The 27300-nt window shown below is 45.5% G+C and overlaps 1 protein-coding gene across 2 annotated transcripts in view; it reads left to right on the top strand.

Annotated features, from left to right (window-relative positions):
• pde4dip (phosphodiesterase 4D interacting protein) overlaps positions 1-27300 on the top strand; it is a 167514-nt gene that overhangs the window by 48955 nt on the left and 91259 nt on the right. For both annotated transcript variants that reach the window (XM_045687856.1, XM_045687857.1), the window contains exon 4: positions 24345-24455. In XM_045687856.1, the coding sequence (XP_045543812.1) occupies positions 24345-24455 (111 nt within the window). The remainder of the gene's footprint in view (positions 1-24344; positions 24456-27300) is intronic.

Genomic DNA, 27300 nt, shown 5'->3' with positions numbered 1-27300 from the left:
CAGGAATGGCTGAATTATTGCAACATTTACCTGAAGCTAACTCTGTAAATAGCACTGCTGGGTGATTTAAAAAGTAATAGTCAATCGATCAATAATATAATCATACTCTTAGCAAAAATGTGTATCTTTAATTTACAATCTGTAGGAACTATGAGAATAGAAAGGTTCAGAACTTTTGTGAAACACAACAGCTGAAAAATATTTGGCAAATAGAAATCAAAACTGGATGGTGTTGAGTGGAGCTGAAGGATGGGACTAAAAACAAATAAAAGATAACTTTTGTAAACTACACTGTATCCGTAAAATGTATATAGTATGTACCAGCTGGAAGTAGAAGCCTAAGTGGTATTGTCCATTAGTTTACTCCAATTAGGGAAAGGGAAAGGGGGATGCCTAGTCAGTTGTACAACTGAATGCATTCAACTGAAATGTGTCTTCCGCATGAATTAGGGAGGGATAGTAGGGTTATATATATATATATATATATATATATATATACACACAGTACCAGTCAAAAGTTTGGACACACCAACTCATTCAAGGGTTTTTCTTTATTTTTACTATTTTCTACATTGTAGAATAATAGTGAAGACATCAAAACTACGACAACACATATGGAATCATGTAGTAACCAAAAAAGTGCTAAACAAATCAAAATATATTTTATATTTTAGATTCTTCAAAGTGGCCACCCTTTGCACAGCTTTGCACACTCTTGGCATTCTATCAACCAGCTTCATGAGGTAGTTAATAGGCTATTTATTGTATTTCAAAAGGGATATTGAATTGTGTTAGGTTGTTAACACAACCATTATCAACATTTAAAGGAGATGTCTCTTCTGCTTGGATAGTTCCATCTGTACCACTGACTTAGTCTGGCTTTAATTCCAGTTTATCTACAAATTAATAATTCATATGTTGGATTCACGTCTCCATTTCAACCAAAGATTGAGATGGAGATGGGAATCTAACGCCCCCTGCCACGCCCACCACCTAAGCCCCTTTTTTATCAAGGAAAAAAACGCTGGTCTATTTTTTGTTGAATTCTACATTGAATGTAAACAATTGCTGTCCTTGACTTTGCAAATGCTATATAGGCCTAAATAGCACCATTGATGATTGATAAAGTATGGTCACATTTCGTTTGCTCAATTAAACTTACCCTTTGGAAAGACTTCAATAGCAACATTAAATCTATTTCATTTTTAAGTGGAGATATCTGAACAATCATTGTCATAATAGACAGTGACAAACATCATAGCTAAGCAGGATTGACCTTGGTTAAAACCTTGAATGGGAAACCAAAAGGTAGCTGTAGATAGATCAACTGTCCAGTAGGAGGTGCTGCCCAGCATTGTTTTTCTTTCTGATAACGGATATAGTGTGGAAAATCTGGCGTTGATTTAAGGGTACAAATTCAACATATTTCATACAAGGTTGGGCCGTGTGGAAATTTGGTTAACATGATGACATCATTTTGTGGTTGAATTTTCACCTCAAAACAAACTTTTTTCATTTTTCATGTAGATTCCCCATCACAATACGTTGACAAATTACATCCCGGTGGGATCTGACCAATGACTTTGCAACATCTGATTCTCAGATTTGCCGATTTAACGAGACACGAGCTACTGAGTTACATGTTGGTCGATGACACTTGAGTGACAGATAGAACTGATGGCAGTTTGTTACTTAGAGAATGGAGAAAGGAGTGTGTATGATTAAAGGTATCCTGTGTGTTTGATATGCCAGCTGTATATCCCTGTAGTCTGAATCACAATGTAAATATATAGCACGGGGCTGCGAGTGTAACGGTCGTTGTACGTAGTGGACCAAGGCGCAGCGAGTTGAGTGCTCATAGTGACTTTATTTAACACTGAACGAACAAACAAACAAACAAACAAACAAACAAACAAACAAACAAACAAACAAACAAACAAACAAACAAACAAACAAACAAACAAACAAACAAAACAAGAAAACGATTGAACGAACAGAATTGCAGGCTAAACACACAGCTATGCAACAACAACTTCCCACAAGGGACAGGTGAAAACAGGGCTACCTAAGTATGACTCTCAATCAGTAACAACGATGTACAGCTGTTCCTGATTGAGAGCCATACCAGGCCAACACAAAGAAATACACAACATAGATAGATCATAGAAATACACAACATAGATAGATCATAGAAATACACAACATAGAACATAACCAAAACCCCGGAATTCTCTAAACAAACACCCCTCTACATAAACACATATCAACAAACCCCGAACCACATAAAACAAACACCCCCCTGCCACGTCCTGACCAAACTACAATAACAAATAACCCCTTTACTGGTCAGGACGTGACAGCGAGGGGAGACGACTGGCCAGGCCAACCAAGCACTGACTGTTACACTGGGACCTGGGTTACTGTCTCACTGACACTGAAAACTCTGGGAACGTTATGTTTGGACATCTAGCTATCAGAAGGCTCTTGATCTAGAGTCTATAGTCTACAGTATGGACAGAAGTCAAATGTTCCGTCACTCAATCAGAAATTCTATTGGTTAAAGGAGAATATATACATCCAAGATTGTACATGATATCCTGTAGCTATAAGCTCTCTGATATACTAAAGACAAATATGTGCTTTCATGTTATTTCAGGCAGTCACACTCTATGGTTGTGTTGCTAGGTGTGTTGAAGATGGATGTGCTGCCTGTACTAACCCATTACTGATGGACTGTTTGATATTCTCCGTTTGTTATTCTTTTATAGAATCTCTCACTGGGCTGGTAATGACCAGATCAGTCTGTAATCAAAAACAGGTCTGGGATCAGATGCTCTGGGTGATGGGTTACATTGAGCTGGGGAGGGGACATGTGCACAACAGGCCTCGGATAGACCGAGAGACAGAGACAGATTTAATTAAAAAAATACCTTTATTGGCCCAATCATTTACATAACATTAGGACACTCTTCTCCACAGGATGTTTTGGCACCGTAACTGGGGAGGACAAGCTCAGTGGAATGGTGTCAACATGGTTTCCATGGTTTCCATGTGTTTGATGCCATTTTATTTCGCTCTGTTCCAGCCATTATTATGAGCTGTCCTCCTCTCAGCAACCTCCACTGCTCTTCACTTCATTGTAACAGTACTAAAAAATTTAAACTAATTCAATTCAAAGCCCCTTTCTCACGCCTACTCCACTCCTCATCACATACCAGAGAAAACCCACCTGCTAGCCAGAAAACAAGTGAGAAGGAGAGAAAGAAAGAGAGAAAGAGAAAGAGAGAGAGAGAAAGAAAGCGAGAGAGAAAGAGCGAGAGAGAGAGAGAGAGAGAAAGAGAGAAAGAGAAAAAGAGAGAAAGCGAGAGAGAGAGAGAGAGAGAGAGAGAGAGAGAGAGAGAGAAAGAGAGAGAGAGAGAAAGAGAGAGAGAAAGAAATGAATTAGAGAGGAAAAGCAAATAATCTGGAACATTGTGCTGCGCCCATGTGTCACCATGTATTTCCAATGAGAGTTTCCTGGAAGCGGAAGATTAAAATGCTGTGGTGTTGAAATAGTAAGGTTGTGCTGGTACAGCAGACAGGTTCTTCTTGGGACAGTAAGTGTGTATGACTGATTTGTTAGGATCCTGCCGTGTAAAAGGTCTGATTGATTGCAGAGAGGATGTGGAAGACCAGGAGCAGAGCAACACCTGACTCTAATCAACATCAGACTCTGTCTCGACATGGCCACCTAAACTGATCCAACCTTTTTTTAGTCTAAAGCTCTGTCTCTTCCTCTCTTCTCTTCTTTCTCTCTCTTTCTCCATCTCACACTGTCTCTCTCTGTCGTCCGCTCTAAAGATTCTGCGATAACTACCAGGTTGCATGACCAACCAAACCTCCCCAGCCACCCACCCAGTAATGTCATTATTTCAGCAAGAAGGAACACTGGGCACTGTTGTTCTGTCTCAAATGGCACCCTATTCCCTATATAGTGCACTACTTTTGACCAGGACCCATAACCCTATTCCTTATATAGTGCACTACTTTTGACCAGGGCCCATAGGGCTATGCATTATGCATTATATATGGAAAATGGTGTCATATGGGACATAAGTTGTTTCTCAAAACTTTCTGTCTGTCCAGAGTGACTCAGACCCGTCCTGCAGGGCTGACTGATTGAGATCATAGGTAATGGCCCTGCATTTGACTCAGGACTTTTTAAATTCTGCATGGGGATTCTTAAGTGGCATGAGCTCATGTGTTTCTACAATCCTTCTCCTCAACCAGATCTTGTGATCCAGTGGAATGGCAGTAATCCCATTTTAAAACACATCAGAGTTGTTCTTTTTATTTAACAACTTTTCTCAAGTAACCTCTCCACCCCTGTGAAAATATTTTCACTGCCTATGAAACATTAGAATTGAACCATCAAACTTCTCGTTAAAGACAGTTCTGCAGCTCCGGCTGTGGATGTTGTGCAGGACAGGGGTGGACTCGATTGGACTGGACTTAATATGGCCAGGTATATAACGTATCTGACCCAACCCATTCTAGCCCAGCCTAGTTCAGCTCAAGGTCACGTTCAATAAGGCACGAAACAGAAGAAAACAGTCACAAATGGAGTGAAACTGGGAGGTTCCATGTGAATTGATCTAATAAGAAAAGCACGTGTGACCTAATGAAAAACAACTCAGCCCAGCTCAACCAGAGCCATGCAGTCAGAAGTGGGTAATACTGTTTGTAAATACCACCCCAATTATCCCTAACGAGTGGGTAATAGGAACCAGATGAATGCATATTTAATTTGTCAGAGGAAGGTAAGATGGAGAAAAGGAAGGTGAGCTCTGCTCCCTAAAGACACACAGCAGCAACCTGTTATACATTCATTTACAATTTTGCTAGAAACTCGGTAGTAAAGACAGTCATTTCACAAAGTAAGGATGTACTGACAATATACTTCTTAATAAATCTTTGAAATTAGGAGATTCTGCAGTATTTCTGGATTCACTACTGTGCTGCTATTTCAATCCTGAGCATTCTAAAAATTCTAAACATTCATAGCCGCCAACTGTTCAGTGGATGCTGTGTCCTAAAGAGGCTTTTTAACTTAATAATATGGTAGCCAGGCAGCAACACACACAGATAGACAGCGACTAATTATTGCTTTGACAGCACAGCAGTGGACCAGAGGTTAGGTAAACAGGCATGACTGGTCATTTTTTCAGAACAATCTGATCAGATTGTAATGTCATGATCTGGGCCAAATACTCCATCCCACCTGAACAGGCTGGAATGCCTTCTTTTTTCTTTTAAACGGTTTTTACACAAAAAGGGCATTATCATCATTTTCATAATTTCAGAGTGTTATTTCAACCTCATAGTGTGGAAATATTATATTTTTTAAAACTGGAAAATCCTGTTTTTTTCCCTGAACTGCTCCTTTAATGTTAGTGAACGCAGCTCGAGCCACGCAGAGGGAGAGATTCTCTGCTCTTCCAGTTACAGGGCCTGAAGAGGAGCAGCTGTATGTCTCTGTCAGAGCAGTAAGGGAGGCACCCCAGGACAGGATAGAGTTTAACAGCATTTATTGCACCAGGGATCGGCAAACCTTTGATCCTTCCTAACAAGGAACTCGAGGCTTTATTGTCTGAATGCTCTGGTTAGGTGTGTGTGTGTGTGTGTGTGTGTGTGTGTGTGTGTGTGTGTGTGTGTGTGTGTGTGTGTGTGTGTGTGTGTGTGTGTGTGTGTGTGTGTGTGTGTGTGTGTGTGTGTGTGTGTGTGTGTGTGTGTGTGTGTGTGTGTGCGTGCGTGCGTGCGTAGTTCAGTTATTGAGTTCTACAGATGTGCCCTTTATGGGAAACAATGGGAGCAGAGACTGTGCCTCTCCCCTCTCGTCCCCCCTCACCCCTATCCTCACCACCCTCCCCTCCCCCCAGACCCTATTATACAGTGACGTTACAGTCCCATCCTGCCAGCTGATGGTTCATTGCAGTCAATGGGGCCCTTGGGCACGGCTCTGTGTCCCTTTGATTTTCTGTCCATGGACAACAAAGGAGGGCATGGCTGCAGCGCACACACAGATACATCAGATGTACTGTACATGTGTCCATGCATTACAGAGTACTATACATGTGTCCATGCATTACAGAGTACTGTACATGTGTCCATGCATTACAGAGTACTATACATGTGTCCATGCATTACAGAGTACTGTACATGTGTCCATGCATTACAGAGTACTGTACATGTGTCCATGCATTACAGAGTACTGTACATGTATCCATGCATTACAGAGTACTATACATGTGTCCATGCATTACAGAGTACTGTACATGTGTCTATGCATTACAGAGTACTGTACATGTGTCCATGCATTACAGAGTACTGTACATGTGTCCATGCATTACAGAGTACTGTACATGTGTCCATGCATTACAGAGTACTGTACATGTGTCCATGCATTACAGAGTACTGTACATGTGTCCATGCATTACAGAGTACTGTACATGTGTCCATGCATTACAGAGTACTGTACATGTGTCCATGCATTACAGAGTACTGTACATGTGTCCATGCATTACAGAGTACTGTACATGTGTCTATGCATTACAGAGTACTGTGTACTAATATGACTTCAACTCACTGTCCATCCAAAGAAGGATACTGTCAGAAATAACACATGATTACACACATCATATATCCATCCATCCATCCATCCAGCCATCCTTCCATCCATCCATCCATCCATCCATCCATCCATCCATCCATCCATCCATCCATCCATCCATCCATCCATCCATCTGACATCTGTGTTATACTACCTGCCCTGAACATACATTACATTGCATACTCTGTACCGTGCACAGTATCTTACACATGAATACACATACTATCCATTTTAGACACCACTGGGGTCAAGTTCATTGTTGCCACAGCCACAAAGTCAAAATTGGCTATATTGTAAAAAATAATCATGAAAACAAACATTTGCTTTTTGGTCTTTATTTAAGGTAATGGTTAAGCATGAGTTTAAAATCTGATTTTAGGAAGAGAAATTGTAGAAGTAGGCAGTGCTTAGCCATAATTGACTTTGTGGCTGTGGTAACTAGTGATGACCCAAGTTCAGCCAGACTCTTAATGGGTTTAAATAGTTTACATTAGAACCCTCCTGTCTCGTTACACACAACACAAGCCACACATGTTGTTGTGTTAACAAGCATGTTGATCACAAAAGGTGTTAACAGCGTGAAGGGGTTTGTTTACCACTCTAATTACAGTGGTTATACTGTGTATACCACCAGACCACCATACCACCAGTATACCACCAGTATACCACCATAACACCATAACAAAATACCACCAGTATACCACCATAACACCATACCTCCAGTATACCACCAGTATACCACCATAACACCATAACAACATACCACCAGTATACCACCATAACACCATAACAACATACCACCAGTATACCACCAGTATACCACCATAACACCATAACAAAATACCACCAGTATACCACCATAACACCATAACAACATACCACCAGTATACCACCATAACACCATACCTCCAGTATACCACCAGTATACCACCATAACACCATAACAACATACCACCAGTATACCACCATAACACCATACCTCCAGTATACCACCAGTATACCACCATAACACCATAACAACATACCACCAGTATACCACCATAACACCATAACAACATACCACCAGTATACCACCATAACACCATACCTCCAGTATACCACCAGTATACCACCATAACACCATAACAACATACCACCAGTATACCACCATAACACCATACCTCCAGTATACCACCAGTATACCACCATAACACCATAACAACATACCACCAGTATACCACCATAACACCATACCTCCAGTATACCACCAGTATACCACCAGTATACCACCAGTATACCACCATACCACCAGTATACCCCCAGTATACCACCAGTATACCACCATACCTCCAGTATACAACGATACCACGAAACATACCACTATACCACCAGTATACCACCATACCACCAGTATACCACCAGTATACCACCATACCACCAGTATACCACCATACTACCATACCACCTGTATACCACCATAACACCACACAACAGATCCTGTAGGTTCATGCTCTACAACATTCGCAGAGTACGACCCTGCCTCACACAGGAAGCGGCGCAGGTCCTAATCCAGGCACTTGTCATCTCCTGTCTGGATTACTGCAACTCGCTGTTGGCTGGGCTCCCTGCCTGTGCCATTAAACCCCTACAACTCATCCAGAACGCCGCAGCCCGTCTGGTGTTCAACCTTCCCAAGTTCTCTCACGTCACCCCGCTCCTCCGCTCTCTCCACTGGCTTCCTGTTGAAGCTCGCATCCACTACAAGACCATGGTGATTGCCTACGGAGCTGTGAAGGGAACGGCACCTCCATACCTTCAGGCTCTGATCAGGCCCTACACCCAAACAAGGGCACTGCGTTCATCCACCTCTGGCCTGCTGGCCCCCCTACCTCTGAGGAAGCACAGTTCCCGCTCAGCCCAGTCAAAACTGTTCGCTGCTCTGGCACCCCAATGGTGGAACAAGCTCCCTCACGACGCCAGGACAGCGGAGTCAATCACCACCTTCCGGAGACACCTGAAACCCCACCTCTTTAAGGAATACCTAGGATAGGATAAAGTAATCCTTCTACCCCCCCCTTAAAAGATTTAGATGCACTATTGTAAAGTGGTTGTTCCACTGGATATCATAAGGTGAATGCACCAATTTGTAAGTCGCTCTGGATAAGAGCGTCTGCTAAATGACTTAAATGTAATGTAAATAACACCATACCTCCACCAGTATACCACCATACCACCAGTATACCACGATAACACCAGTATACCACCAGTATACCACCAGTATACCACCATACCACCAGTATACCACCAGTATACTACCAGTATACCACCATAACACCATACCTCCACCAGTATACCACCATACCACCAGTATACCACGAGTATACCACCATACCACCAGTATACCACCATATACCACCAGTATACCACCAGTATACTACCAGTATACCACAATACCACCAGTATACCACCATACCACCAGTATACCACCATACTACCATACCACCAGTATACCACCATACTACCATATCACCAGTATACCACCAGTATACCACCATACTACCAGTATACCACCATACCACCAGTATACCACCATACCACCAGTATACCACCAGTATACCAGTATACCACCAGTATACCACCATACCTCCCGTACACCACCATACCTCCAGTATATCACCATACCACCAGTATACTACCATACCACCTGTATACCACCATACCACCAGTATACCACCATACCACCAGTATACCACCAGTATACCACCATACCACCAGTATACCACCATACCACCAGTATACCACCATACTACCATACCACCTGTATACCACCATACCACCTGTATACCAGTATACCACCATACCACCAGTATACCACCATACCACCAGTATACCATACCACCAGTATACCACCATACCATCAGTATACTACCATACCATCAGTATACTACCATACCACCAGTATACCACCATACCACCAGTATACTACCATACCACCAGTATACCACCAGCATACCACCAGTATACAACCAGTATACCACCATACCACCAGTATACCACCATACCACCAGTATACCACCATACCACCAGTATACTACCATACCACCAGTATACCACCAGTATACTACCATATCACCAGTATACTACCATACCACCAGTATACCACCATACCACCAGTATACCACCATACCACCAGTATACCACCATACCATCAGTATACCACCATACCACCAGTATACCACCATACCACCAGTATACCACCATACCTCCAGTATACCACCATACCATCAGTATACTACCATACTATCAGTATACCACCATACTACCATATCACCAGTATACCATTTTACTACCATACCATCAGTATACCACCATACCATCATACCACCATACTACCATACTACCAGTATACCACCATATCATCATACCATCATACCACTGTACTACCATACCACCATACTACCTCTCTCCTGTTGCCATCTCTTGGATGCATTGGGCACTGCACTCTTCAGTGAGAAGCACAGTTTGTAGTTGGTTTGTGTATGTAATGGCCACATTCATACGCACGCACGTACGCACACGCACACACACACACGCACATGCACATTTTGAGGTGTATGGCCCTGGAACCCCATTCCTCTCTGTTCTGTTTCAGCTAGGCTTCATTCACAAAACTGCTTCTCCGGCGTAGTTTCCTTCCTCCTCTTTCTCTTTGTGGCTAAAACACATTGCTTTGTTCCCCCAGTTTATGTTTGTTTTATCAAAACTACTCTCCCTGTTCGTCTGAAATGAATTCGAGCGAAGAGAGAGAAACTCAGGGAAAGATTGGGTTACACGTCTGCGAGAGACAAAAGTGGCTGGTGGAGAGGGTTCATGACAGTTGGCTGTGGTTTGGGTGGGAGAGAACTCGATACCATCATTTAGACCCTTCATAAACACACAGAACCAGAGACAGATGTACTCTGGGAAATATGGCTCTGGGAACAGCAGCGCTTTTCCACAAAGCAGACCTTTCCCCATAACATTAAATGCATGCTTTTATAATTACCTGCATTGTGTTTATGGTTGCTTACACAAACCCATGGAAAGTATTTAGTTGGACCTAACAACACAGACTCCATGTGTAGATAAACTCTCATCAATTAGAAGTAAGAGCAGCTATTGATTTCTCTAGTCTGAAAGATGATGGTGTGTATAGTTAGAGATTGTAGGGCAAGGATATGAAGTGTGTGTGTGTCTGTGTGTTTTTGATTCACCCTTGTTTTGATGGCCATCCACTTTCAACCCTCAGACCTAGTGAAAGAGTACCTTAGTGGGATCATTTCCTGACGCTCCAGCAGAGACCAAACGTTTTCCAATCACACAGCCAACAGTCAGAAAACAGCATAGCAGCAGCATGTAACTACAGATGGTTAGCTCATCCTCTCGCTCTCGCTCTCTTTCTCCCTCTCTATCTCTTTCTCCCTCCTTCTCTCTTTCTCTCTCTCACCCTCTATACCCCATCTTCTCCCAATGTCTTTGTCTCTCTCTCCATCTCTCCACCCCCTCTCTCTGATCCTGCTTCCCAGTGGAGAGTGAGGGGAGCTGGGGTGAGGTGTGTGGAAGCGGTGGGTTAGGAGGACTCCGAGACCCTGATGCTCTGGTTAATGTGTGTACTGAGACTCACACAGGAAGCTATTGATTGGAGCCGCAGGAGAGAGGGGTGGGGGTGAAAGTGTTTCATCTCCTCTGATTCATATATATAGTATAGATGCCTATGTGTGGGCATGATGAAGGCTGTCAGAAAGGTTGGAAGTGGAGGTGGGGGGTAATGTATGTATTTCTCTTTATTCTGCCTTTTTAATTGTTGTGATCTGTGTACTGGCAGGGAAAGAGAGAATAGAAGGTGAATTGAAAAGGAACTCCTATTGCCAATTTGATGACTCAAAATGAAGTCATGATGGTTTCACCTGGATAACCGGACCAAAATGGCTTCCTAATCACTCCCAGTTGCATTCTGTCTACAGCCAAAATGACTTTGAGGGGATTCCTGAACTACGACATTAGAGAGCCTCAATGGTTTCTCACCTCAGATGATGACACGCTGTGTATGGGGAGGATGATTGAGTGGAGGAGATGCAGAGATGGAGGAGCTCAATCAGATGTCTGTATGATTGAAGATGTGGTCTTTAACATCTTCTTAAGTACACTGATGTGATCCTTCTGTTCTGCATGTGAGAATATGATGAAGGTCATATTTCCCCCTCGCCCGCTCTGCGCCTTCTCCCCCATCTCCTCCTCCCCCATCTCCTCCTAACCCCATCTTCTCCACCTCTATCTCCTCCTCCCCCATCTCCTCCTCCCCCATCTTCTCCACCTCTATTTCTTCCTCCCTATCTCCTCCTCCCCATCTCCTCTTCCCCATCTCCTCTTCCCCCCTCTCCTCCTTCCCCATCTCCTCCTCCCCATCTCCTCCTTCCCCATCTCCTCCTTCCCCATCTCCTCCTCCCCATCTCCCCCTTCCCCATCTCCCCCTTCCCCATCTCCTCCTTCCCCATCTCCTCCTCCCCACATCCTCCCCCATCTCCTCCTTCCCCATCTCCTCCTCCCCATCTCCTCCCCCCATCTCCACCTCCCCCATCTCCTCCTTCCCCATCTCTTCCTTCCCCATATCCTCCCCATCTCCACCTCCCCATCTCCTCCTCTCCATCTCCTCCTCCCCATATCCTCCCCATCTCCTCCTCCCCATCTCCGCTTCCCCCATCTCTCCTCCCCATCTCCTCCTCCCCATCTCCTCCTCCCCCATCTTCTCCACCTCTATTCCCTCCTCCCCCATCTCCACCTCCCCATCTCCTCCTCCACCATCTCCTCCTCCCAATCTCCTCCTCCCCATCTCCTCCTCCCATCTCCTCCTCCCCATCTTCTCCTCCCCCATCTCCTCCTTCCCCATCTTCTCCTCCCCCCATCTCCTCCTTCCCCATCTCCTCCTTCCCCATCTCCTCCTCCCTATCTCCTCCTCCCCCATCTCCTCCTTCCCATATCCTCCTCCCATATCACCTCCTCCCCCATCTCCCCCTCCCCATCTCCTCCTCCCCATATCCTCCTCTCATCTCCTCCTCGCCCATCTCATCCTCCCCCATCTCCTCCTTCCCCATCTCCTCCTCCCATCTCCTCTTCCCCATCTCCGCCTCCCCATCTCCTCCTCCCCATCTCTCCATATCCCCTCCACTTGGATCCTCAACCCCAGCTGGTGTTAACAAGACTCTTTTTCTTCTCTCTCTCTCTCTCTCTCTTTATTCTCTCTCTCTTTCTTCTCTCTCTTTCTTTCTCTCCTTCACTCTCTTTCTCTCTCTTTCTTCCCTCTCTCTCCTCTCTCTCTTTCTTCTCTCTCTTCTTTTCTCTCTCGCTCCTTACTTCCAACCCTAACCCTCCAATCCCCAATATTCTCTGCTTTAAGCCTAACCCCCCCCCTTCTGTCTGGCTGACTCACAGCAATCACACCTCTGAATGGAGGGAACGCAATAAAGGAGTGGCTGGGGGGTAGTATGAAAGAGTGTGGTATGTCAGATCTGTGTCCAGACAAGTGCATGTTGGCAAGACAAGTCCTTTCTCTCTCTCTTTCTCTCTCATACACAGGCACATACACACAAGTATCTGTCTCATCCTCTCTTTGTCTCTTTTGTTCATCTAATCGTGTGACAAGCAAATAATTTTTTGAGAATGACAAATTCTGAGAGGTACACTACCATTCAAAAGATTGGGGTCACTTTGGAATGTCCTTGTTTTTGAAAGAAAATCTATTTTTTTGTCCATTAAAATAACATCAGATTGATCAGAAATACAGTGTAAACATTGTTAATGCTGTAAATTTGTGACGGTTTTCGTAAGGTGAAGGAGACCAAGGTGCAGCGTGGTAAGTGCTCATGTTCAATATTTATTATAACTCAGAACACTAAATCAAAACAACAAACAACGGAAAACGACCATCACGTTCTGCAGGCTATACTGAGCTGTACAAAAACAAGATCCCACAACTGAAGGAGGGAAAAAGGGCTGCCTAAGTATGATTCCCAATCAGAGACAACGATAGACAGCTGCCTCTGATTGGAAACCATACCTGGCCAAAACAAAGAAATATATGACATAGAATGCCCACCCCATATCACACCCTGACCTAACCAAACAGAGGAAAACGTCTCTCTCAGGTCAGGGCATGACAAAATTACTATTGTAGTTGGAAACGGCTGATTTCTAATGGAATATCTACATAGGTGTACAGAGGCCCATTATCAGCAACCATCACTCCTGTGTTCCAATGGCACGTTGTGTTAGCTAATCCAAGTTTATCATTTTAAAAGACTAATTGATCATTAGAAAAACCTTTTGCAAAAAAAACTGTTGTTCTGATTAAAGAAGCAATAAAACTGGCCTTCTTTAGACTAGTTGTGTATCAGGAGCATCAGCATTTGTGGGTTTGATTACAGGCTCAAAATGGCCAGAAACAAAGAACTTTCTTATGAAACTCGTCAGTCTATTCTTGTTCTGAGAAATTAAGGCTATTCCGTACGAGAAATTGACAAGAAACTGAAGATCTCGCACAACGCTGTGTACTACTCCCTTCACAGAACAGCGCAAAACTGTCTCTAACCAGAATAGAAAGAGGAGTGGGAAGCCCCGGTGCACAACTGAGCAAGAGGTCAAGTACATTAGAGTGTCTAGATTGAAAAAACAGACGCCTCACAAGTCCTCAACTGGCAGCTTCATTTAATAGTACCCGCAAAACACCAGTCTTAACATCAACAGTGAAGAGGCAACTCCGGGATGCTGGCCTTCTAGGCAGAGTTGCAAAGAAAAAGCCATATCTCAGACTGGCCAATAAAAAGAAAAGATTAAGATGGGCAAAAGAACACAGACACTGGACAGAGGAACTCTGCCTAGAAGGCCAGCATCCCGGAGTCACCTCTTCACTGTTGACGTTGAGACTGGTGTTTTGTGGGTACTATTTAATGAAGCTGCCAGTTGAGGACTTATGAGGCGTCTGTTTCCTCTTGCTCAGTTGTGCACCGGGGCTTCCCACTCCTCTTTCTATTCTGGTTTTTCTAATGATCAATTAGCCTTTTAAAATGACAAGCTTGGATTAGCTGACACAACGTGCCATTGGAACACAGGAGTAATGGTTGCTGATAATGGGCCTCTGTACACCTATGTAGATATTCCATAAAATATCTGCTGTTTCCAGCTACAGTAGTCATTTACAACACTAACAATCTCTACACTGTATTTATGATCAATTTGATGTTATTTTAAGGGACAAACAATGTGCTTTTCTTTAAAAAAAAAAGACATTTCTAAGTGACCCTAAACTTTAGAATTTTAGTGTACATCTACCTTCAAAATTCGCAAGAAATAAAGACAAATGGACAAAGGCAGGATCTATTGGCCCAGAGCTGAGCTGACAGGGTTCCTTTCCTCCCTAGTCCCTACCCAGCAGCCCAAACAGCAGCAGCAGCAGTAGTGTTAGCCCCAGGAGCCTCCTGAGTCAGGGCCCTGCTGCCCTCTCTGGGAGTATCACACTCTGCACTATCGACCAGAGCTCCAGGCCAGGGGCCATCCGTCACAGTCTGCCCAGGGAAAGGCTCACTTCCGGGGGTCAGGTAACACAGACAGTCTGGGTTAGGAAGACCGGTGCTGGAGCTTCTGATCCCGGGCCAAAGAGTGCTCCAAGAGTCCGGATTCGGTTCCAGTTTATAAACTCACCCATCCAGTAAATGGTACGGTCTGGGGCGTTTGAGTTCCACCTGGCGAGAACACACCTTCCAGTATCTGGGGGGAAGGGGGGGGGGTTGATATAAAGCATGAGGTTAACGTGGCGTCGACAGAGAGGTGGACATCTCCTCTCATTGATTACACCCAGTAGACCAGTATGCAGCTGGAGACAAGACGCTGTAAGTCCAGGCTGCCCTGCATTACTTACACTATGTATTATTCTCTTCCCCACAAAATACATGACATCAGCTGTGTGTGTAATACTGAGAGAGGCGCAGTAATTTCAGCAAGCCAAAGCAGCCAATAGCCTCTTTAACCCAAAGCAGCCAATAGCCTCGTTAACCCAAAGCAGCCAATAGCCTCGTTAACCCAAAGCAGCCAATAGCCTCTTTAACACAGAGCAGCCAGTAGCCTCTTTAACCCAGAGCAGCCAATAGCCTCGTTAACCCAAAGCAGCCAATAGCCTCTTTAACCCAGAGCAGCCAATAGCCTCTTTAACCCAGAGCAGCCAATAGCCTCGTTAACCCAAAGCAGCCAATAGCCTCTTTAACCCAGAGCAGCCAATAGCCTCGTTAACCCAAAGCAGCCAATAGCCTCTTTAACCCAGAGCAGCCAATAGCCTCTTTAACCCAGAGCAGTCAATAGCCTCTTTAACCCAGAGCAGCCAGTAGCCTCTTTAACCCAGAGCAACCTCTTTAACCCAGAGCAGCCTCTTTAACACAGAGCAGTCAATAGCCTCTTCAACCCAGAGCAGCCAGTAGCCTCTTTAACACAGAGCAGTCAATAGCCTCTTCAACCCAGAGCAGCCAGTAGCCTCTTTAACACAGAGCAGTCAATAGCCTCTTCAACCCAGAGCAGCCAGTAGCCTCTTCAACCCAGAGCAGCCAGTAGCCTCTTCAACCCAGAGCAGCCAGTAGCCTCTTCAACCCAGAGCAGCCAGTAGCCTCTTTAACCCAGAGCAGCCAGTAGGCTCTTCAACCCAGAGCAGCCAGTAGCCTCTTTAACCCAGAGTCAGTCTCTGGACATATGAACTACAGACTACAGGCCTAGTCTGACCACATAGCTATACCAAGTGTTTGTGTCTTACTTTTTTGTTGTTGTATAAATCCAGTTTAATTTTATGTCTACTTCTTACTTGGCATCATTAAGTCCAAAATAACAGGCGTAGAAGTACTGTAAGTACCCATGGAAACGCAGCGACGCCTGTAACCAAACACTGACGCCGGGGGCGACGGCTCCCTAAGACCTAGCGTGTGACCCGCTCTTTTCCAGCACTGCTGGGTTCTGCCCCCGTCCAGGCCTCGTCCAGGCCCCGTAGAGCACAGGCAGCAGGCAGGCAGCAAGGGCGTGGGCTGTATGAGAAGGCCTGTGGAGAGGCAGGGGTACGGCATAGGGGTGTGTGGGAAAGTAATGTCAAGTGTGTGTCTGCATTTTGCGTGTGTGTGTGTGTGTGTGTGTGTGTGTGTGTGTGTGTGTGTGTGTGTGTGTGTGTGTGTGTGTGTGTGTGTGTGTGTGTGTGTGTGTGTGTGTGTGTGTGTGTGTGTGTTTCTGGATAGCTATAGGTGTTGTGTGGTAGGGTTTACGGGCAGGTTAGTCAGTGTTGGGTCTGTTTTTCTGGCCATGGTTGGGAGCAGGGAGGGTGATGTACCATAAGGGCTGGAGTGCAGTGGGGGGTTGGCAGGCAGGCTGGAAAGTGATCCTCCACCACCATCCCCTCTCCCTCCCTCAGTACCAGCGTACGTACCCCTGATGGGAAGCTGGCAGAGGTAGAGGGCCCCACCCCCCCATTACACTACTCCCTCCTCCACTCACATACCACTGGCACCATGTTCTGCCACCACATCTGGGATGGATTTAACAGAGAAACAGAGAGAAGGATGGAGAGAGGGGAGAGATGAAGAGAAGGGTGAAGAGAGGGAGGGGACATGCTGCTTGATGAGAGAGGGGAAGAAGTAAAAGTGATATCACCCTCTCTGTGACTTCCATCGTGTTACCATGGCAACAAAAGTCGACTGACAGATGGAGGCAGCCAAGAAGTGTTTGTTCTATCTGGTCATGGATTAATAATGGATTTTATTTACGTTTAGCCCGTAAAGATCTGCACACATTGTGTTGCCCTGGTGTTACTGATTCAGAGTGCAGGGACTGTTGTTTTTAATGTTATATATGATTTAGTATGCCACACTTTTAAGTTAATTAGCTCTATTCAAAGTTATCTGGGGACTCTTGTCTGTGCTGCACCTATTCAAGCATACTTTAATAAAACTCGTACGTGACTTTACATCACATGACTTTACATCACATGACTTTACATTACATCACATCGCATCGCAGTAAAAGTCAGTACGGTTGCCTTGGCATTTGTTTCCCTGGATACTGAACATTTTCTGCTTCATTTATTTTCCTTATAAATAGACTCCAAACAGTGGAATTTTATGGTTGTCTGCCCAATTTTTATATGCATAATTATGGAACTTGCGGTGTAAGCAGTAATAATTATGAGATTGGAAAATGTAAAATAAACAGAAGCGCTGACCCATAAAAAGAATGAGAGTATTTTACATGGTTGTTAAACATTGCTTGATGTAATTAACAGTATGCCACCAATAGCACACATGGCCTTTTTCCATTTGTTAATGTATCATTTATTATTATTTACTATTTATTTATAGTGTGAATACAGTAGGACCATGTATATTATTACAGATACAGTATATTGGCAGTTTGGAAAAGTCCTTGTCAGACTGTATAACTCGTTTAATGATGAGGAGTTGGAGTGAAAGGCATCTCTAACCTCAGTATATTGTGTGGTCTACTCTATTTCCCATTAAGGTGGTTGTGTCATTCTACTCAGTGTTGGCCTTATTGACAGGGACGTTCTGACACCTTTCCATGGACTAACTCAACGAGCACTAGTTTTATATGGCGAGCTGCCTTACAGCCATTCAGTCCTCAACTCAACTCACACCACACAACTGTACTTCCTCTAAGATCCCCTTTACTTCTCCTTCCTTCACAGGTTTTCTTGTGGTTATTTTCTGGTGTCTTGTTACACATTTAGTTTGAAAACAACGTTCTAATTAAAGAACCATATGCAAATATCATAGCTGCATTGTAACCCTAATGTAGGTCTCTTCTGTGAAGAGTAGAGTAGCAGTGAGTATGGGCCCTGTTGGGCCTATGGTCCAGGCCCTGCCTGGGCACGGTTGGCCCTATGGTCCAGGCCCTGCCAGCTACTGAGGCAGCCCTATGATCCAGGCCCTGTCAGAGACTGAGGCAGGAGACTATCTAGCTGCATAATTTACCTCTTATTACTGCCTCCTGCCTCCTGCCTCCTGCCTCCCGCCTCTCTCCTATGTTGGGTGCAAGGCTGCTTCCTGCCTCTCTCCTCTCTCCTATGTCGGGTGGAATACTGCCTCCTGCCTCTCTCCTCTCTCCTATGTTGGGTGCAAGACTGCCTCCTGCCTCTCTCCTCTCTCCTATGTCGGGTGGAATACTGCCTCGTGCCTCTTTCCTCTCTCCTATGTTAGGTGGAAGACTGCCTCCTGCCTCCCGCCTCTCTCCTCTCTCTTATGTCGGGTGGAATACTACCTCCCGCCTCTCTTCTCTCTCCTATGTCGGGTGGAATACTGCCTCCTGCCTCTCTCCTCTCCCCTATGTCGGGTGGAATACTGCCTCCCGCCTCTCTCCTCTCTCCTATGTCGGGTAGAATACTGCCTCCCGCCTCTGTCCTCTCTCCTATGTCGGGTGGAATACTGCCTCCTGCCTCTCTCCTCTCCCCTATGTCGGGTGGAATACTGCCTCCCGCCTCTCTCCTCTCTCCTATGTCGGGTGGAATACTGCCTCCCGCCTCTCTCCTCTCTCCTATGTCGGGTAGAATACTGCCTCCCGCCTCTCTCCTCTCTCCTATGTCGGGTGGAATACTGCCTCCTGCCTCTCTCCGCTCCCCTATGTCGGGTGGAATACTGCCTCCCGCCTCTCTCCTATGTCGGGTGGACACTGCCTCCTGCCTCTCTCCTCTCCCCTATGTCGGGTGGAATACTGCCTACGCCTCTCTCCTATATTGGGTGGAATACTGCCTCCCGCCTCTCTCCTCTCTCCTATGTCGGGTGGAATACTGCCTCCTGCCTCTCTCCTCTCCCCTATGTCGGGTGGACACTGCCTCCTGCCTCTCTCCTCTCCCCTATGTCGGGTGGAATACTGCCTCCCGCCTCTCTTCCTATGTCGGGTGGAATACTGCCTCCCGCCTCTCTCCTCTCTCCTCTCTCCTATGTCGGGTGGAATACTGCCTCCTGCCTCTCTCCTCTCCCCTATGTCGGGTGGAATACTGCCTCCCGCCTCTCTCCTATGTCGGGTGGAATACTGCCTCCCGCCTCTCTCCTATGTCGTATGTCGGGTGGAATACTGCCTCTCTCCTCTCTCCTCTCTGACTGCTGTTCCCCAAACTGCTTCTGACACATGGAGGAAGGGGTTAGTAAGCTGTTATGACTGCCATTGACATGGGTCACCATGGAAACACAATAGCGGTCTATGGGAAATGCAAATTAGGGGGGTAGCGGGGTTGGGAATGGGACGTGGCTCGGCTCTGCTTGACAAGGGAGGGAAGTCACTGCTGGAAAATGTCTATGAGATGTGGCTGGTGTGACATAGGAGCCTTTCACTACTCACATATTTAGCTGCACAGCTTTAATCCAGTCTGATTGTAATAATGGACGGTTAGATACACTCCAGTAATAAAAACCAGTGGGGTACAATTTAAAAGTTGGTACGGGACTCTGGAAAATGTCTGCATGCGCTCCATCTCATGTAGTACTGTCACTAGCAGAAAGGGAAAGGGATGAGCAGAAAGGGAAAGGGATGAGCAGAAAGGGAAAGGGATGAGCAGAAAGGGAAAGGGATGAGCAGAAAGGGAAAGGGATGAGCAGAAAGGAAAAGGGATGAGCAGAAAGGAATGAGCAGAAAGGGAAAGGGATGAGCAGAAAGGGAAAGGGATGAGCAGAAAGGAAAAGGGATGAGCAGAAAGGGATGAGCAGAAAGGGAAAGGGATGAGCAGAAAGGGAATGGGATGAGCAGAAAGGAAAAGGGATGAGCAGAAAGGGAAAGGGATGAGCAGAAAGGGAATGGGATGAGCAGAAAGGAAAAGGGATGAGCAGAAAGGGAAAGGGATGAGCAGAAAGGGAATGGGATGAGCAGAAAGGGAATGGGATGAGCAGAAAGGGAAAGGGATGAGCAGAAAGGGAAAGGGATGAGCAGAAAGGGAAAGGGATGAGCAGAAAGGGAATGGGATGAGCAGAAAGGAAAAGGGATGAGCAGAAAGGAATGAGCAGAAAGGGAAAGGGATGAGCAGAAAGGGAAAGGGATGAGCAGAAAGGGAAAGGGATGAGCAGAAAGGGAATGGGATGAGCAGAAAGGGAAAGGGATGAGCAGAAAGGGAATGGGATGAGCAGAAAGGGAAAGGGATGAGCAGAAAGGGAGAGGGATGAGCAGAAAGGAAATGGGATGAGCAGAAAGGGAAAGGGATGAGCAGAAAGGGAAAGGGATGAGCAGAAAGGGAAAGGGATGAGCAGAAAGGGAAAGGGATGAGCAGATGTCGGAATGGGATGAGCAGAAAGGAAAAGGGATGAGCAGAAAGGGAAAGGGATGAGCAGAAAGGGATGAGCAGAAAGGGAAAGGGATGAGCAGAAAGGGAATGGGATGAGCAGAAAGGAAAAGGGATGAGCAGAAAGGGAAAGGGATGAGCAGAAAGGGAATGGGATGAGCAGAAAGGAAAAGGGATGAGCAGAAAGGGAAAGGGATGAGCAGAAAGGGAATGGGATGAGCAGAAAGGGAATGGGATGAGCAGAAAGGGAATGGGATGAGCAGAAAGGGAAAGGGATGAGCAGAAAGGGAAAGGGATGAGCAGAAAGGGAAAGGGATGAGCAGAAAGGGAATGGGATGAGCAGAAAGGAAAAGGGATGAGCAGAAAGGAATGAGCAGAAAGGGAAAGGGATGAGCAGAAAGGGAAAGGGATGAGCAGAAAGGGAAAGGGATGAGCAGAAAGGGAAAGGGATGAGCAGAAAGGGAATGGGATGAGCAGAAAGGGAAAGGGATGAGCAGAAAGGGAAAGGGATGAGCAGAAAGGGAAAGGGATGAGCAGAAAGGAAATGGGATGAGCAGAAAGGGAAAGGGATGAGCAGAAAGGGAAAGGGATGAGCAGAAAGGGAAAGGGATGAGCAGAAAGGGAAAGGGATGAGCAGATGTCGGAATGGGATGAGCAGAAAGGAAAAGGGATGAGCAGAAAGGGAAAGGGATGAGCAGAAAGGGAAAGGGATGAGCAGAAAGGGAAAGGGATGAGCAGAAAGGGAAAGGGATGAGCAGAAAGGGAAAGGGATGAGCAGATGTCGGAATGGGATGAGCAGAAAGGAAAAGGGATGAGCAGAAAGGGAAAGGGATGAGCAGAAAGGGAAAGGGATGAGCAGATGTCGGAATGGGAAAGTACATTGATAGAATAGGGATGGTTTCATTTTACATACAGCTGGTTTGCTAATACATCTAATGATCTCTTCTGAATGAGCTCTAATTGGGTTGTAGTGTGTTCTGGTGTTCTCTCCAGCTCTGCTATAGCCTATACATTATGACAGATGAAATATATTGTATTGATTGTAATGGGTGGACTGGACTGGGGTTCTCTCCCTACAGCTCTGCTGTATCCTACATGATGGAATACAGTGTTGTCACACATGATGATCATTCTCTGACCTGTTTGCGTCTCAGCCACTCAGTCGCTGTCCTGGCCTAGCCATTGCAGTCTTGTTTGCTTACTGTTTGTATGGTATACTTTTCATACACCATCTCATTGGTGTGTGTGTGTGTGTGTGTATGTGTGTGTACGTGCGTGCGTGTGTGTGTGTGCGTGTGTGTGTGTGCGTGTGTGTGTGTGCGTGTGTGTGTGTGTGTGCGTGCGTGTGTCAATCTGTTTGTGTCTTTCCTTCTCCTCCACTACCCTTCTACCCCTCACGGCCCAGAGGAGAGCGCTACTCGTGTGAGCGCCAGTTCCCAGTCTGGAATTCCACAGCGACAGCCAGAGCGTGATAGCTCCTAAAAATATCCTTGGATCAGTGAAGCATTCCGGGGTCCAGAGTGTAGTTTTTCCACTAACTCAGGTGAACAGGGCAGGAGAGTGGTGCTATAGCACCCCCTTCAGATCAGATAGTGTCTAGTAACTTCATTGTGGTCAAATGTTGACTTCACATCTCATATGCTTCACTCTAGATATACATATACAGTGTTGTCTCAGCATTTCTGGTTCCAGTTCAACTTGTTTAGGTGTTTTGCAGTTTCTGCTTGTATGGTATGGGGTGGAGGGTTGGGGGGTAGAGGGTTGGGGGGGTGGAGGGTTGGGGGTGGAGGGTTGGGGAGTGGAGGGTTGGGGGGTGGAGGGTTGGGGGTGGAGGGTTGGGGGTGGAGGGTTGGGGGGTTATTGGCTGCAGTTTTTATCCCTAGCCCAGTGTGGGTTAACTTTGGTGGATGTGATTATACTGCCATCGTCGTTGAGGCAGAGGACATGTATGTGTAGCCAATGTATCTGATGCTGTCTGGCCAAAAATAATATGTCATACTGTTTCTGGCCAAACAGCATCAGATACATGGGCTACATATAGTAAGACAGAGGGTCACTGTTTCGCTCGCTCGGATGCTTTCTCTGGTGAGATAGTTTCAGCCACTTGCGAATTGAAAGAAAGTTGGCGGGTGCACGGTGCACTGTTCGGGTACTGGAATTATTTTGGATGAACGTGCCAAGGTAACCTACTTTTTGAAGTGATTTGTTTGACAATTAGATGAAAACATCATGACTGGTTGTGTTCATGGCACATTAATAAAAGATCATTAAAAAATCAGCGGGAATAAGGGGGGGGGCTCAGACTGGCCTCTGCCTGGGTCCTCCAAATCACTAAGTCCACTCCTGGGTGAATGGCCTCCAAATCACTAAGTCCCCTTCTGGATGGATGGCCTCCAAATCACTAAGTCCCCTCCTGGATGGATGGCCTCCAAATCACTAAGTCCACTCCTGGATGGATGGCCTCCAAATCACTAAGTCCCCTCCTGGATGGATGGCCTCCAAATCACTAAGTCCACTCCTGGGTGGATGGCCTCCAAATCACTAAGTCCCCTTCTGGGTGGATGGCCTCCAAATCACTAAGTCCACTCCTGGGTGGATGGGGGGAGGGGAGGCTACTGTACAAAAGTAGTGACATACAGTATGCGTTCGCTATCAGCTACAGTAGCAGAACAACACCCCCTGTGGTCTGTATCAGCTACAGTAGCAGAACAACACTGCCTGTGGTCTGTATCAGCTACAGTAGCAGAACAACACTGCCTGTGGTCTGTATCAGCTACAGTAGCAGAACAACACTGCCTGTGGTCTGTATCAGCTACAGTAGCAGAACAACACTGCCTGTGGTCTGTATCAGCTACAGTAGCAGAACAACACTGCCTGTGGTCTGTATCAGCTACAGTAGCAGAACAACACTGCCTGTGGTCTGTATCAGCTACAGTAGCAGAACAACACTGCCTGTGGTCTGTATCAGCTACAGTAGCAGAACAGCACTGCCTGTGGTCTGTCTGAGCCATTCTCTCCAGCCTGTGTCAGATTCCTGGAATAACTTCCCAGTGTTAAAAAAAGAAACTCAGACACAACCCTCTAACACCCCCCCTCCTCTAACACCCCCAGCCCCCACCCCTCCATGTCGAAAATGGGATAGCTCTCCTCTCTGAGTTTGACTGTCACTTCATAGTTGACTGTTAGAGTTGTTGACAGTTAGACAGTAAGGACTGTTCTACTGATAGATTTGAAATTCTCTTTGTTCATGTTATTGTGTTTTTATTCAGTGTTGCTTTAGTTAGGATGCGGGACTGAATGGGGGGCTCTGTTGCCCCCTGTGAAAAACCCGTCACCATGTCTAACAGTTTCCGCGGTTACCGTACTATTTCACAGCACCTAAATGACCTGAAGAAGGAGAACTTCAGTCTGAAGCTGAGGATCTACTTCCTGGAGGAGAGGATCCAGCAGAAGTACGAGGACAGCAGCCATGATGTCCACAAGAGGGTGAGTCTCACTGGGGCACTGAGGGGTGGAGGACAGGGGGTAGAAGCAGCCACGATGTCCCACAAGAGGGTGAGTCTCACTGGGGCACTGAGGGGTGGAGGACAGGGGGTAGAAGCAGCCACGATGTCCCACAAGAGGGTGAGTCTCACTGGGGCACTGAGGGGTGGAGGACAGGGGGTAGAAGCAGCCACGATGTCCCACAAGAGGGTGAGTCTCACGAGGGACAGAGGAGGGGGGTGCATGGGCAGGGGATGGGAGCTTCATGGGGGGAATAGCCATTTGTTGCTATTTTGCAATGTCATATGCGGTGTCGCTATGTGTGTGTGTGTGTGTGTGTGACAGAGAGAGAAGGTGAGAGAGTTTTGTGTGAAGGTCTATGCTGTGTGGTCTGGGTTCATCATACATCAACATGTTTATTTAGCTCCAGATAATGAACAAGTTATGCTAAGTCATGCAAATGAATGAATTCATGAATGAATACAGTAATCATGGCCCAGTGTATCTCCTATGGTTGTTTACAGTACATACTGTAGTTTCCAGCCCTCTTCCTGTTGACTGTTTATGCTGCAGCTCCCAGACAGTGATGATCACTTTACCTGTTTTAACAGGTCACAGACCTGTTTCTGAGTGTTAACTGCAGCTGTCAATTACACTGCCCTGTCTTTAGAGACTGATCTGAGCTCAGAGATAGTAGAGTAAACCCAGAGCAAGAGCTAATATAAAGAGCTAATATAAAAATAATTAGTAAACCCCTTTCAAATGGCCAAATCGCCCTCTAGTGGCCTCATGGGTATTTTTTGTAATTTCATAATTAATAAATGTAATTTCAAAATACTCGCCAGAAATGTGCTGTTTCTATGTCAAACAGTTTTGTTATATTTCAGTCTTTTGTGATGTTTATAAAGTGCAATATTGGGATGCGAACTCAAAATGTAATACATTTCAACATTTCAAATATCACACTTCTTCTTTTGTTTAAGCCCATAACCATGTGTGAGGTGTATACTTTTGTTTGAAAGTAGATTTGTTTAAGACTACCCAGAAACACTCTGTGTGACCCTGATTTAGCCCACTGCAGTAAAAGGTTAATAATAACTGGAATATGATTAATAGTGTGAACAGTGGAATGTCTTACATTAGATCACATGATCCCAAAGTTATACTGTATATTTATTTTGAAAAACAGACCTGGCCACTGGACAGGCAACTTGACTGATGTGGTTAAAACTGGTCGAGACCGGTCGTTGTTGCAAAGGTGATACCCCAGCAGCTGCTGTCTGGCCTGGGGGCAGTGGAGCCAATAGTTTTTGAGAAAATCCCTCCGACGCCACCAATCAGAGACCCCCCAGTGAACACCTCAGAGTTTCAAACAGATGTCAGCTTTCTATATCCACCCCTCTGACCTTACTGCAGGCTACAGTCAAATCAGGGATATGATATGCAGACATTTACTCTATGAACAGTTTATGCCTTATCATATGCCTGTAGCATATCTGCTGCAGTGAGACTAGCAGATCAGCTTTCTGTGTCAACCTCTGTGACCTTCTCTGACTGCAGCCTTAGACACCTAGCCTGGTCCCAGATCTGTTTGTGCTGTCTTGCCAACTCCACTGCTGTCATTATCAAATCAATGCAAAGGAGTTGGCAAGACAACACAAACAGATCTGGGACCAGGCTACTAGACACCTACAGCTGCTGTAATAAAACACTGGGTCGGTGATAATGTACTGTGTTGGCTGACTAGATGTTTACTTCATTAATATTCAACTTTGATATTACCCTTTGAAGCATAAAGACCATCTCTCTAGCAGCTCCCCCAGTAGAACTCATCTAACGGTTAAGTGCCTTCATGTTGTTATCCAAAGTATAGAAATAATTGTTATTGTGAGTATCATCAAAATATGATCATATTATAACAATAACATCAATGTTCTCCTTGTAATTCCGGGACTTATTTCTATGAAGTGCAGAGCAACGATTAAGGACCGACAGAGCGACAGGAACAACAATGTTTTGTGTCCAGACAAGCCATGACCAATACCAACAGAATCAAATCAGATTAAAACATATGATTGTAACATTTGTTTTGCTCCTTCTAAATGCCATAGCTACAAAGTATGTGCGGTTCACTTCGTGCACCTCCTGATTTATAATGTTGACAGTAGTATAATGTTGACAGTAGACAGTAGTCCAGTAATGTTGACAGAACAGAGACAGTAGTCCAGTAATGTTGACAGAACAGAGACGGTAGTCCAGTAATGTTGACAGAACAGAGACAGTAGTCCAGTAATGTTGACAGAACAGAGACAGTAGTCCAGTAATGTTGACAGACGGGGAGACAGTAGTCCAGTAATGTTGACAGAACAGAGACGGTAGTCCAGTAATGTTGACAGAACAGAGACAGTAGTCCAGTAATGTTGACAGAACAGAGACGGTAGTCCAGTAATGTTGACAGAACAGAGACAGTAGTCCAGTAATGTTGACAGAACAGAGACGGTAGTCCAGTAATGTTGACAGAACAGAGACAGTAGTCCAGTAATGTTGACAGAACAGAGACAGTAGTCCAGTAATGTTGACAGAACAGAGACAGTAGTCCAGTAATGTTGACAGACGGGGAGACAGTAGTCCAGTAATGTTGACAGAACAGAGACAGTAGTCCAGTAATGTTGACAGACGGGGAGACAGTAGTCCAGTAATGTTGACAGAACAGAGACAGTTGTCCAGTAATGTTGACAGAACAGAGACAGTAGTCCAGTAATGTTGACAGACGGGGAGACAGTAGTCCAGTAATGTTGACAGAACAGAGACAGTAGTCCAGTAATGTTGACAGAACAGAGACAGTAGT

This window comes from Salmo salar, chromosome ssa10 (assembly GCF_905237065.1).
Source record: "Salmo salar chromosome ssa10, Ssal_v3.1, whole genome shotgun sequence".
Lineage (NCBI taxonomy): Eukaryota > Metazoa > Chordata > Actinopteri > Salmoniformes > Salmonidae > Salmo > Salmo salar.
This window is presented reverse-complemented; position numbering and strand designations above follow the sequence as displayed.